This window comes from Mobula hypostoma, chromosome 3, assembly GCF_963921235.1.
Source record: "Mobula hypostoma chromosome 3, sMobHyp1.1, whole genome shotgun sequence".
NCBI classification, from domain to species: Eukaryota; Metazoa; Chordata; class Chondrichthyes; order Myliobatiformes; family Myliobatidae; genus Mobula; species Mobula hypostoma.
In genome coordinates, this window is record NC_086099.1 from 96,199,204 (window position 1) to 96,212,683 (window position 13,480).

Here is a 13,480-nt window from a genome sequence, read left to right on the forward strand (position 1 = left end):
AGAGCAAGAAATACATCTCTATCAATTCACTTATTTATTGACAGACATTCCACCTCTCCCGGAAGTTGCAGGAGTCTCCTACATATTGATAGCGACACCCTGGTGCCTGCAAATTATGTACAATATCTTGGAAATCGATATTTTCGAGAGCGAGTGAGCGAAGGGGTTGGGGGTGAGAGAGAGAGAGAGAGAGAGAGAGAGAGAGAGAGAGAGAGAGAGAGAGAGAGAGAGAGAGAGAGAGAGAGAGAGAGAGAGAGAGAGAGAGAGAGAGAGAGAGAGAGAGAGAGAGAGAGAGAGAGAGAGAGAGAGAGAGAGAGAGAGAGAGAGAGAGAGAGAGAGAGAGAGAGAGAGAGAGAGAGAGAGAGAGAGAGAGAGAGAGAGAAAAAAAAAAAAATCCTGATTGGTCTCTCTTTGTGCTAAGTAGACCTATCAGTTTTCTCTGTGGGCGGGCTTTACAGTCGACCTCTCTCTCTCGCTCTCTTTCTCTTTCATTGTTTGTCAGTTCAGTATAGTGTCCTGCAGCACCATGGCAGAGTATTCCAAAAAAAGAAAATATAAAACATACTTCACCCTAGACTACACTAAAGTTCACCCCTACCAAATAGGGGTCAAAAATAATGACCGTGTTGCTCGCTGCACTGTTTGCAACAGTGACTTTTCTATTGCCCATGGTGGGTTAAATGACTGTAAAAGACATGTTGAGCTGAGTTTAACAGGTCATTCATTCATTAGCATAGCTAACTAGCTGGCTAGCTGCCAAGGAGCTACTCCACTGATGTCCTATGTGAAGAGGCCAAACTCGCTGTAGACTTGCTTAAAGTCTACTCCATGATAATTTAAGCAACACACATAAAAAATGCTGGTGAACGCAGCAGACTAGGCAGCATCTATAGGAAGACGTACAGTCAACTTTTCGGGCCGAGACCCTTTGTCAGGACTAACTGAAAGACGAGATAGTTCTTCTTTCTGTTAGTTCTGACGAAGGGTCTTGGCCCGAAACATCGTATATGTGTGCGCGCGTGTGTAGTTAATTATTGTGTTCTTTCATAATCCAATGTCCTGTATACTGTCGACGGGGGGCGGGGGCGGGGGCGGGGGTGGTGCTACCTCCCTGAAATGAGATTTTGCGGGGTGGGACGGCTGTATTGATGTTATTACGTACAATTCTCTCACTGGCGGGTTTAACTCAGTTCAATGGACAATGGCAGTAACTGACTAAAGGCTCCGGCTGCAGTAGTATGGTCGGAACGTTTTCATGTTTCCTTCATTACTCCACCCGGACCAGAATGTGGTGACGGAGCAGCGCGCGGTGCCATGGCGTTTAATTTGGGTGGTGGGACATCGGGTGAGTATGACGGCGGGAGAACGAGCACCGGAATGGAGTACAGCTGATGAACAGGGATTTATATGTTTAAAGCACATCACGGTGATCTCGGCGGAGGCTGAGACTGTTAATGGTGCTCCGGTAATCGGTTCCGGCCGACCGCTGCTACTGGTTACCGGAGACAATGGAATAGAATTGTCTCATGTGCTGTCGGTGGAGACGAAACCCGGCAAGGCCACTGGCAGAGTGGTACAGATCTGGGAGATACTGGGATGGAACCGTCCCAGGGGCAGTAACTGCAAGCCGGGGAGAAGCGGGTTTCAAATTGCTTATGATATAGCCCCACCCCTCCCAAATCAAAAATCATGCAGGAAACTTAGCAGACTTTGGATAACCTATGGAGAATACAATGGGGCTGAGATTGTAAAGGGAGCTGGAAAGGGCATGTAATAATGGTGTTGTCACCATTGTAATAGTGTGGCTCGTGGCCAAGTGGTTAAGGCGTCAGTCTAGTGATCTGAAGGTCGCCAGTTTGAGCTTCAGCTGAATTAGTGTGTTGTGTCCTTGAGCAAGCACTTAACCATGCATTGCTCTGTGATGACGCCGCTGCCAGGCTGTATGGGTCCTAGTGCCCTTCCCTTGGACAACATCGGTGGCGTGGAGAGGGGAGACTTGCAGCATAGTCAATTGCCGGTCGTCCATACAACCGTGCCCAGGCCTAAGTCATCATCGAAAATCGATGGACAGCTGAAGAGAAATAGATAATAGGGGGCTTCAATATGCAAGGGGATTGGGAAAAACAGGTTGGTGTCAGATCATAAGAGAGGGAATTTGTTGAATGCCTACAAGGTAGCTTTTTAGAGCAGCTTATGCAGGAGCCTACTTGAGGAAAGGCTATTTTAGATTGGGTGTTGTCTAATAACCCAAATCTTATTAAGAAGCTTAATGTAAAGGAACCCTTAGGATACAGTGATCATAATATGATAGAATTCATACTGCAATTTGAGAGGGAGAAGCATAAATCACATGTAGCAGTATCGCAGTGGAATAAAGGGAATTACAGAGGCATAAGAGATGAGCTTGCCCAAGTGGATACTGGTGGGGATGACAGCAGAATGGAGGTGGCTGAAGTTTATGGGACTAGTTCATAATGCACAGGATAGAAGAGGTTGCCCTCAAATGACAGAGCTAGGCAACTGTGGTTGACAAGGGAAGTTAAGGACTGCATAAAAGCTAAGGAAAGGGTATGTAATGTGGCAAAAGTAAGTGGGAAGTTGGATAATTGGAAAGTTTTAAAAATCCAACAAAAAGCAACTAATAAAGCTAAAAGAAGGGAAAAGATGAAATATGAGTGGCTGAAGAGACTGTGGAGGCATTAGTAATGATCGTCCAAGAATCACTCAGTTCTGCAGTGGTTGCTGGAAAATTCCAAATGTCACTTCACTCTTCAAGAAGGGAAAGAGACAGCGGAAAAGAAACTATAGGCCAGTTAGTCGGACCTTAGTGGTTGGGAAGATGTTAGAATCTATTATTAAGGATGAAGTGTTAGGGCACTTGGAGGTTCATAATAAAATAGGCCGTAGTCAGCATAATTTCCTCAAGGGAAAATCTTGCGTGACAAATCTGTTTGAATTCTTTGAAGAAATAACAAGCAGGGTGGACAAAGGAGAATTGCTTGTTGTTCTGTACTTGGATTTTCAGAAGGCCTTTGACAAGGTGCCACACATGAATCTGCTTAACAATCTGAAAGCCTATGGCATTACAGGAAAGATTCTAGCATGGATAAAACAGTTAAATGTCAATGATTTGGATGATGGAATTGATGGCTTTGTTGCAAAGTTTGTAGACAATATGAAGATAGGTGGAGGGGAAGGTAGTTTTGAGGACTTAGACAGATTAAGAGAATGGGCAAAGAAATGGCAGATGGAATACAGTGTAGGGAAGTGTATGGTCGTGCACTTTGGTAGAAGAAATGAAAGTGTTGACTATTTTCTAAATGGAGAGAAAATTAGGATAACGAGTGCAAAGGGACTTGGGAGTCCTTGTGCAGGATTTCTTAAAGGTTAATTTGCAGGTTGAGTCTGTGGTGAGGAAGACAAATGTAATGTTAACATTTATTTCAAGAGGACTAGATTATGAAAACAAGCATGTGATGTTGAGACTTTATAAAGCACTGGTGAAGCCTCACTTGGAGTATTGTGAGCAGTTTTGGGCCCCTTATCTTAGAAAGGATGTGCTGAAATTGGAGAGGGTTCAAAGGAGGTTCATGAAAATGATTCCAGGATTGAATGGCTTGTCATATGAAGAGCGTTTGATGGCTGTGGGTCTATATTTGCTGGAATTCAGAAGAATGAGGGGTGACCTCATTGAAACCTATCAAATAGTGAAAGGCCTTGATAGAGTGGATGTGGAGAGGATGTTTCCGATGGTGGGAGAGTGTTAGACCTGAGGGCACAGCTTCTGGTCTTTAAGGCAGAGGTTTATAGATTCTTGATTGTTCAGGGCATGAAGGAATACAAGGAAAAGGCAGGAGACTGGGGCTGAGAGGAAAATTGTGTCAGCCATGATGAAATGATGGAGCAGACTCGATGGGCCAAATGGCCTAATTCTTCTCCTATACCTTATGGTCTGTGAGGACAATCTAATAATATAAAGCAGGATACTATTTTTTTTCAGTTATATAAATAAAAGGGAGATGAGAGTTGATCTTGGACCACTGGAAAATGATATTGCTGAGACAGTAGTGGAGACAAAGAAATGGCAGATGAACTTAATAAGCACTTTGCTTCAGTCTTTACTGTGTAAGGCCCTTGTTGTATGCCAGAGGTCCGCGAGTGTCAGGGAGCAGTAGTAAGTGCCATTACTATTATAAAGGAAAAGGTGCTAGGCAAACTCAAAAGTCTTAAAGTGGATAAATCACCTGGACCAGATGGACTATATCCCAGAGTCCTGAGAGAGGTTGCTGAAGAGATAGCTGTTGCATTGGTCATAATATTTCAGTAATCACCTGATTCTGGCATGGTCCCAGAGGACAGAAAAACTGCAAATGTCACTCCACTCTTTAAGAAGGGAGGAAGACAAAAGAGAGGAAATTATAGGCCTGTTAGCCTAACCTCAGTGGTTGGGAAAGTGTTGGAGTCCATTATTTCGATGAGGTTTCGGGGTACTTGGAGACTAATGATAGAATAAGTCAAAGTCAAAATGGTTTTTATAAAGGGAAATCTTGCCTAGGCAAATCTGTTGGAATTCTTTGAAGAAGTAACAAGCAGGGTGGACAAAGGAGAAGCGGTGAATGTCATTTACTTAGATCTTCAGAAGGCATTTGATAAGGTGTGTCACATGAGGCTGCTTAATAAGGTAAAATCCATTGGTGTTACAGGAAACATACTGGCATGGATAGAGCAATGGCTGACAGGCAGGAGGCAATGAGTGGGAATAAAAGAGGCCTTTTCTGGTTGGCTGCCGGTGACTAGCAGTGTTCCTCGGGGGTTGGTATTGGGACCGCTACTTTTCACATTGTTTGTCAATGATTTAGATAGTGGAATTGGTGGCTTTGTGGTAAAGTTTGCGGATGATATGAAGATAGGTGGAGGGTAAGTAGTGCTGAGAAATTAATGCAATTGTAGCAGGACTTAGACAAATTGGAAGAATGGGCAAAAAAGTGGCAGATGGAATACAGTGTTGGGAAATGTATGATAATGCACTTTGGTAAAAGGAACAATATTGCAAATCAGAATTCAAAAATTCAAACATCAGAGATGCAAAGGGACTTAGGAGTCCTTGTGCAAGACTCCCAGTCGGTTAATTCACAGTTTGAGTCTGTGATGAATGAATGAAGTGAAATGAATGAAATACCTTTATTGTCATTGCATAGTACAATTTGTCATGCACCAGTACAGCGAAAATGAGTTTGCAACGCTCATACTCAATGCTATAAAACAACAAATAAAATAAATAAACAATAAATAAAATCAAGTAACCAGCCAGTACAAGCAATGTCCAGCAGTACAAAAGCACAACTCAGATGCACGACAGCCATAAAACCAGTATTAAAGTAGCAATATGACAAATTTATGGATGATGCTTGATCGATTGGTTCAGAGCAATTATAGCTCTCAGGAAAAAGCTATTTTTCAGTCTGGAAGTGCGAGCGTAGAAAATCTTATAACGTCTGCCAGATGGAAGAAGTTCAAACAGATGATGCATGGGTGTGTATTGTCCTTACAGATGCTTGTAGCTTTCCTTAGGCAGCGAGAGCTGTAGGTGTCCTCCAGGGCTGGGAGTTCTGTCCAGATGATCTGTGCACTGGAGACGGTCCGCTGAAGTGCTTTCTTATCAGCTGCTGTACAACTGAGATACCACACAGAGATGCAGTACGTTAAGATGCTCTCTATGGTGCAGCGGTAAAAGGTCACCAGCATCTGTTCAGGTAGACCAGTTTTCTTCAGCGTCCTAAGGAAAAGCAAGCATTGCTGTGCTTTCTTAACTATTGTAGTGGTGTTAGTGCACCATGCAATGCAATGTTGGTACTTATTTCAAGGAGAATAGAATATAAAAGCAAGGAGATAATGCTGAGGCTTTATATGACGCTAGTCAGGCTGTGCTGGGAGTATTGTCAACAGTTTTGGGCACCTTATCTCAGAAAGGATGTATTATCATTGGAGAGAGTCCAGAGAAGGTTCACGAGGATGATTCCGGGAATGAAAATGTTAGCATATGAGGAGTGTCTGGCAGTTTTGGGTCTGTACTCACTGGAATTTAGAAGAATGTGTGGGGATCTCATTAAAACCTACCGAATGTTGAAAGGACTAGATAGGGTGGATGTGGAGAGGATATTTCCTATGGTGGGGGTGTCCAGAACTAGAGGGCACAGCCTCAAAATTGAGGCTTGACCCTTTAGAACAGAGGTAAGGAGGAATTTCTTTTTAGCCAAAGAATGGTGAATCTGTGGAATGCTCCGCCACAGATTGTGGTGGAGGCCAAGTCCATGGGTATATTTAAAGTGGAAGTTGATAGATTCCTGATTGGTCAGGCATCAAGGGATATGGTGAGATGGCAGGTGTATGGGTTGAATGGGATCTGGGATCAGCCATGATGAAATGGTGGAGTGGACTCGATGGGCTGAATGGCCTAATTCTGCTCCTATGTCTTACTGAATACAAAATGCAGTTCTGGGTTTTCATCTCTTGCAAATCAGAATATGCTAGAACCGCTCAGCATATGGAGCAGTGTCTAGTGAGAGGTATAGTTAACTTGGATCAGTGATCTTTCATCAGAACATGGAACGCACTGTCAATAAGAGCAGATCAGTAAGGGAGTTAGGAATAATCTTCTCCTGAAATCGTGGTATTGAATTAGAATCCATTCGTGTTGAACAACGAAGCAGCAGAAAGCAGAAGACTTTGATGGCAGTTGATCAGGCCCCAGAAAAGTAGTTATGATATAGAAAGGACTACAAATGGGGAAATTAGAGATGCGTATAAAAGGAATAATGTACTAAGATTTGACTGACAAATGTATACAATGAAATATAACATGAAATTAATGTGATTATGTATATGAAATGGACTCTGAGATTTACAGGCTGTGTAGGGAATAGGCTTTGTAGATATAGAACTGTGCATTAGAAAAGATTAATTAGTAATCTTGTTATAATGAAACTTTTACGAAAGCGTGAACATCAAATAGAATTTTGCAATAAGTTCAAAAATGATATGGTTCAAGCAAAAACTGGAACTTTCAATTTAAACAAGGAGACTATGAAAATAGAAGTCAAATCAAGTATATTGTCATTAAACTATATACTCAAAAACTATTAACTATGTAACTCAAAAGAGATGTTTCTCTGGACCAGGGTGTAAAGCACTGTAGAACACATAACACATGTGTAACACACAGTAACTTAGGAAATTAAGAATTAAATCTACGAAGGAATTTACGCATAGATAAACAAAGTGCATAAATTAAATATTGTAGGTACAGTACAAATTATCCGGTGACACTTTGAATGCAATGCAGCAGGGAGTTCAGAAGCCTACTGGCTTGAGGGTAGAAGCAGATTCTCACCTTGACCATTATTGTCTTTATGCATTGGAGTTTCCTGCCTGATGGTAGAATGCCAAAGAGGATGCTGGATAGATGGGATCATCGATAATACTAAGGGCCTTGTGTACGCAGTGCTCCTGATAAATGTCCCTGATGGATGGTAAGGAGACCCCCTATAATCCTCTCAGTCATTCTCACAGTCCTTTGTAGGGACTTCCAGTCCGATGCTCTGCTGCTCCCATTTCAGATAGAGATGCAGCTTGTCAGGATGACCTCAATGGTGCTCCTATAAAATTCAGTTTAGATGGGGGTTTGGGGGTAGCCTCACTTGCTTCAATCTCCTCAGGAGGTGGAGGGGCTGCTGTGCCTTCTTATTCGGGGAGATGATGTCAAGGGACCAGGTGAGGTCATCTGTGATGTGAACTCTCAGGAACTTGCACTTAACTCTCTCTATGTAGGAGTCATGTATGTGCAGAGAGAAATTGTTCCTCTGCATCTTCCTAAAGTCCACATCATTTCCTTGGTCTTCTCCATGTTCAGACTTGGGCTGTTGTTCTCACACCAGTCCAGCAGTCACTCTACTTCCTCTTTCTGCTCCGCAACTCATCATTGTTGTTGATGAGGCCAGTCACTTTTGTGTCATCTGCAAACTTGGCACTGCTGGTAAGTTGGGAAACTAAAGAAATAATGCATGATTTGCAATAGATATTTATTTCAGACATAAGAACAGAATAGGCGAAGTGGCCCAAGTATGAATTACAGATATTATAATGTGTGGAAAATAGTGGATTGATAGAGGTGTGCTCAGTAACTGGGCAGTAACGCAGCAAATGGAGGACAGTATGGAAAAAATATTAAGAGTTATGGATCATGGGGAAAAGGTAGGATCACCGATCACTCATGATCAAATTGAATGAGAAAAGGTCCAAGGGGCTGAATGGTTTCTTCCTTTGTACTCTGTGTTCTTATCTCTTCAGACTCTGACTGTTGGCTCTCTTCTAAAATCATATAAATTGGTTGATCCTGTTTCTCTTTTATCCCTTGCTAAAACAACACATTTGGTTTAGATTTCCTCTGCCATGCGGCCCATCGACTTCTGCCTCCCAGATGTTTGTTACTTTTTTACTTGTTTGTACATTTTAAAATGATCTCTCATATCCCAAGTGCTGATTCAGAGATTCCAAGTTCATTTATTATCAAAGAAGGTATAAATTATGCAACCTTGAGATTTGTTTGTTTACAGGTAGCCACAAAGCAAGAAACCCAAAAGAACCCAATTAAAGAAAAAAAAGACCAACACCCAATATGCAAGAGAAAGGGAAAAAACACAAATCATGCAAAAAATTGACGCGAACAACAACATCCCAAACTAAATTGATTCCTCAGATCTGCACCTCAGAGTAGGCCCAAAACCTCACTTATCCATTCATCATATTAGCAAGCATGGAGCACAGCAGCCAGGCAGTCTTCATAGCCTCAACACCAAGGAGAGAGAAGTAACCATCGCAGAGAGGGAGCGAAATCAGTCCTTGCCTCCAATTTGGGCTGGAGTTTAAATTGTCTAAATGGCGATTGTACCTCTCACTAGGACACGGCTACTGCGAAGAGCTCGGGGCCCAGACCATGCCGCCCAATGACTTGTTCTGGACCCAGATTTCGCTTTCTGGCCCGAGAAGCAGCTCTCAAGCTCTTCAAATTGACTCGGTGCCCAGAATGATCCAGCCTTGCGCCTGGGCCAACTGTACAGGCATCGGACCTCCATTGCCCCAACCTGCGCTCTTTGAACGGCTCACTTCATCTGCATAGATTCTGAAACACACCATACTGGCTCATCCCTCAAATTCACCTTGCCAGCACTAGCCTCCTTAATGTCTGCGGCGATAATATAACACAATTTACCCCAGAAGACGTGTTTTTAGTCATATTTTCGGTCCAATTTCTTGCCTTTTTTTAACTACTGAGCTATCACATACGTTTGGTAGTGCTATCTTAACTGGAATACCAGGGAAGTTTATAAGTTTGCTGCACACTTCCTCTAGCCTTAAAAGCAATATTCATCACTTTTTTTTTCCATCCCTTGGCCCCTTTCCTATCTGCACTGCCACTGCACCTTCAATCCTGACAGCCTGAAATTTGCTGATATCTATTGTGGGCAACTTATGGCTACAAGAAAATTTATAATTTGAAGATAATGACGTTAAAAAGTTGGGATCTTGTCATGGTGAATCTTAATTGAAACTTTGTTATGGTGGCAGGAGAGAATTGTAAATGCATCAGTTAAACATGGATAAATCAAACTAAGGGAGAATTTAATCTGTCAAGCCGCTTCTCAGTATGCCAGTTCCCGAAGGAGAGAAGTTATTTTTTGTAAGGGTGTAAATTTACATCATGTATTCTGATGTGCTCTGGCAAGATGCTACTGGCTCAGCCCCCCACCACCCAGAATTGGCACACTTGGTCTCTGCATATCCAGACTTACCTAGCCTGGATGAGGAGGGTCAATCTCACTGGCATGATGCAGCCTGATTTCAGCAGTGTCGGGGATTGATGGCATGATGAAGATGTCCGAACCCTGAAAGCCTGTGATAGCAGGCAAAGCTTTGCTTTGATTTTGTAAAAGCTGTGACTTTGACTTTTTAAACTAACTTGGAAAATGTGTAGCTCGGGTGGCGGATGGTTGGGTTGAATTGTTCTGTGGTCTTGGTAATTCATTTGCAAATGTTTTGTCACCGTACAATGTCTCCTCATATGATGATGTAACATTTGCAAATGGATTGCTAAGATCAGAGAACAATTCAACCCAAATTTTTAAGCCATTAAAATTGAAATAAATACAAAACATATCCAGTTTAAAATCATATTTTTTTTTAAAGACATTTAACTGTCCCACAATCATTATTTGGGGAATGTTAACAAGACTGTGCTCTTCCTTCATACTCCATTTGGAGCTCCACATCTTTCTGAACTGTCTAGCAGACACATTTTGCATTACATGCCAGTGATAGCTAGCCCGATATTTTTGCTTGTTCTAAAGAACCTTGTAGATTTTGTTCTGCGTTACTAAACTGGAAATTCTATTTGATTTCATGTAAAAGTTGGAGTGGGTTTGAAAACTTTAAAAGTGTGCAGCTTCAGAGAAGAACTTCAATTATCTTTAAAAATCTCAGCGCTTGAGATAATGCTACAATCCGAAAATGTTTAGAAAACACAAATTGAGCTACTGTAATTTTTATTAGTGCTTGGGGCAGCACAGTAGCATATTACAGCGCTAGTGACCCAGGTTCATTTCCTGATATTGTCTCTAAGGATTTTGTATGTCTTCCCCATGACAGTGTGGGTTTCCTCTGGGTGCTCTGGTTTCCTCCCACATTACAAAGACGTACAGGTGAATGGGTTAGATGGTCATATGGGTGCAATTGGGCCACACTAACTCTTTGGGCCGTAAGGGCCTATGCTGTATGAAATTTAAAATTCTGGGGAGTCCAACTTTTTTTGTGGTGAATGGCACCTTTTCCAAACTTCCGTCCATCCAGATTGCTAGATCGAGGAAAACTGCTTCACTGAGGGATGATTTTTACAACTAATGCTCTTTCAATACTCAAGTTTACTAATGATGCTGCAGAAAAACTTTAAGAAATATGTAAAAATTTCTGCGTATTTTAGCTATCTTAAACTCTGCAGGTACAAACTGGGAAACCTATTTTTCTGTCATTCTGTTGTTGGTACAGTAAGCAGTATTAATGAAATTATGTTTTGACTTTTATAGGCTAGAATATATCAGTCCAGCGTTATCAATCTGCTTTTGATTTACAATGGAACAACTAACTAGTTGTAGAAATTGTTATAACCTAACTGAAAAATAGCAAAGCTCAAATTATGTTTTGATGCATATTAGAGATTTCTGCTTGGGTTCAAGTTTAAAGGCTTGATTATTGTTACCATATATAATTGCAGTGAGTACAGTAGACATGACTTTTAAAACTTTTGAATGCAGTATTACATTTTGTGAAAATGACCATTGTGTCCCAAAATCACTCGGAAATAGTTCCGTTTAATTTCCAAAGATTTCAAGTAGGGGTGGTCCCAGAAGATAGATTTGTGTTGTTATGAATTTTTTGATGGACCAATTTTTAGCAATGTTAACTGGGTCAAGTTACCAATTCTAATTAATCAAAGAGGATCTTTTTAAGGAAACATGCTTTTAGAATTGCTGCTCTTTTTGAGAAACTCCCTGAGAGTGTTGGTTCATGGCAGGTTTTGTGCTTGAAGTGGGAATATATCTGAGTGAAAATTTGAGGATGGACCCTTAATAAGTGGGGTGAGATTTATGGGATAGGTACCTATAGTAGATAGTGTCCATTCTGTAAACTATATTATTTGGCTTTACAGGGTTTGTACGTTCTCCTGTGACTGCATTTTTTTCTTCCCTGTGCTCTGGTTTCCTTCCACGTTTCCCAAAGTCGTGGTTAGAGTTAGTGGTTGTGAGCATGCTCTGTTGGTGCCAGAAGTATGATGACATTCGTGAGCTGCCCAGTACTATCCTCGCTGATTTGATTGACATAAACAGCACATTTCATTGTATGTTTTGGTGTTTCGGTGTACATGTGACAAATAAATGGGATCTTTAATCTGTATCTTTATGAATTTGTGGCTAATTTATTGGGCAGTTTTAGCCCTTTTATTTGCATTCAGAGGAAATGCAATTGAAATAAGTTTAATCACAAGCTTTTGCCAATGTGGATACATTTTTAGAACTTTCAATGATTACTGATTTTAAAAAAACTGGGAATCAGTCCCAGATTTTTTATTCCTTATGGACCTGGAACTGTACAAAATACAGTTGCTGTTTCCTACAGAGGAAATGATGGATAAACTGAACAACTTCTGCAATAGAATTGCTAATTTCATATACTCTTTAACTGAAAGAATGGAAATTGCCACATAATGACCTGATTTTATTATTTATCAGTGAAGAACATAATTGGAAATTGTACAATTTATGAGATGATATTTGTACCCTTTTTAATTATATAAATCATTTAAAAACAACTAAATTCAGAATTTGGGTTTGGAGGAGCATCTGCTAGCAGGGATAGTATTACTGAAAGTAGATGAACACCAAATTGCTACTTGCTTCAGTGTGATGCTTAGAATTGGTTAGTTTTGAATCAGGGTGTGATTATTTTGTTTAAGTTTGGACTTGCACCTATAGCACTTTGGACATTCACATTTCTGAAGCACAGTTGATCTGCAAAAACTACAGGAAATTCACAATGATGTCTGACAGAAAGACTAATTCCATGATTTTTATGGGGAGACTTCACTGGAGCTGTGAAAATGTATGAGATGGACAGTTTAATGCTTAGGCATACCTGTGGAATAAGGTTAGCGAAGTTAGCTAAAATAATTCTGTATAGGGTTCTTAATTTTCTCAAAGGGAATAGTCCATTTGTCAACGTTGACCTTGATGGAAGAGTAACATCATGTCACCAAACTAGCATCAAATCCTTGATTACTAACTTTGGGAATTCTTGAACCCTTAAGTGTGACTCTAGCAGTGAATAACATCCTGCTTTCTTGTCGTGCTTTTCTCTTCCGTAGAAAAATGCATTCATTTGTCTTAGTAATTATGAATGTGTTGTTTGTAGGAACCACTGGATTTTCTTTTGGCTCATTTGGTGCCAAAACAACAGCATCAACTGGTTTTGGATTTGGAACTACTGCCACGACAGCTGCCTCAGGATTTGGAGGTAATGAAATATCTCCTATATGTTTGCCTTTTCAGTAATTCAGTGAGTGCAAAATACTCTTTGTCGTACATTTTTGCCTGCCAGTTTGAATCTTTCCAATTTTGTTGTGTATTAAAATGCATCTGATGTACTTTTTAATCATGACATTTTATATTTTTTATCCTTCTGCGTGTATTGAATGTCTTTCTTTGAGAATGACTTTCCTTTGTTTTTCTGGTATTGAATCACAGGTAAATAGCAATGTGAACAACAGAATTTCTGCAGATGCTGGAAATTCAAGCAACACACATCAAAGTTGCTGGTGAACGCAGCAGGCCAGGCAGCATCTCTAGGAAGAGGTGCAGTCGACGTTTCAGGCCAA

General features: G+C 40.9%; 1 protein-coding gene across 3 annotated transcripts in view; it reads left to right on the forward strand.

The window, feature by feature from the left end:
• Positions 1 to 1,116: 1,116 nt before the first annotated feature.
• nup54 (nucleoporin 54) overlaps positions 1,117 to 13,480 on the forward strand; it is an 86,910-nt gene continuing 74,546 nt past the window's right edge. For 2 of the 3 annotated variants that reach the window (XM_063043486.1, XM_063043487.1), the window contains exons 1-2: positions 1,117 to 1,345; positions 13,018 to 13,119. In XM_063043486.1, the coding sequence (XP_062899556.1) occupies positions 1,256 to 1,345; positions 13,018 to 13,119 (192 nt within the window). In that variant the 5' untranslated portion in view covers positions 1,117 to 1,255. The remainder of the gene's footprint in view (positions 1,346 to 13,017; positions 13,120 to 13,480) is intronic. The other variant, XM_063043488.1, reaches the window with a different exon arrangement.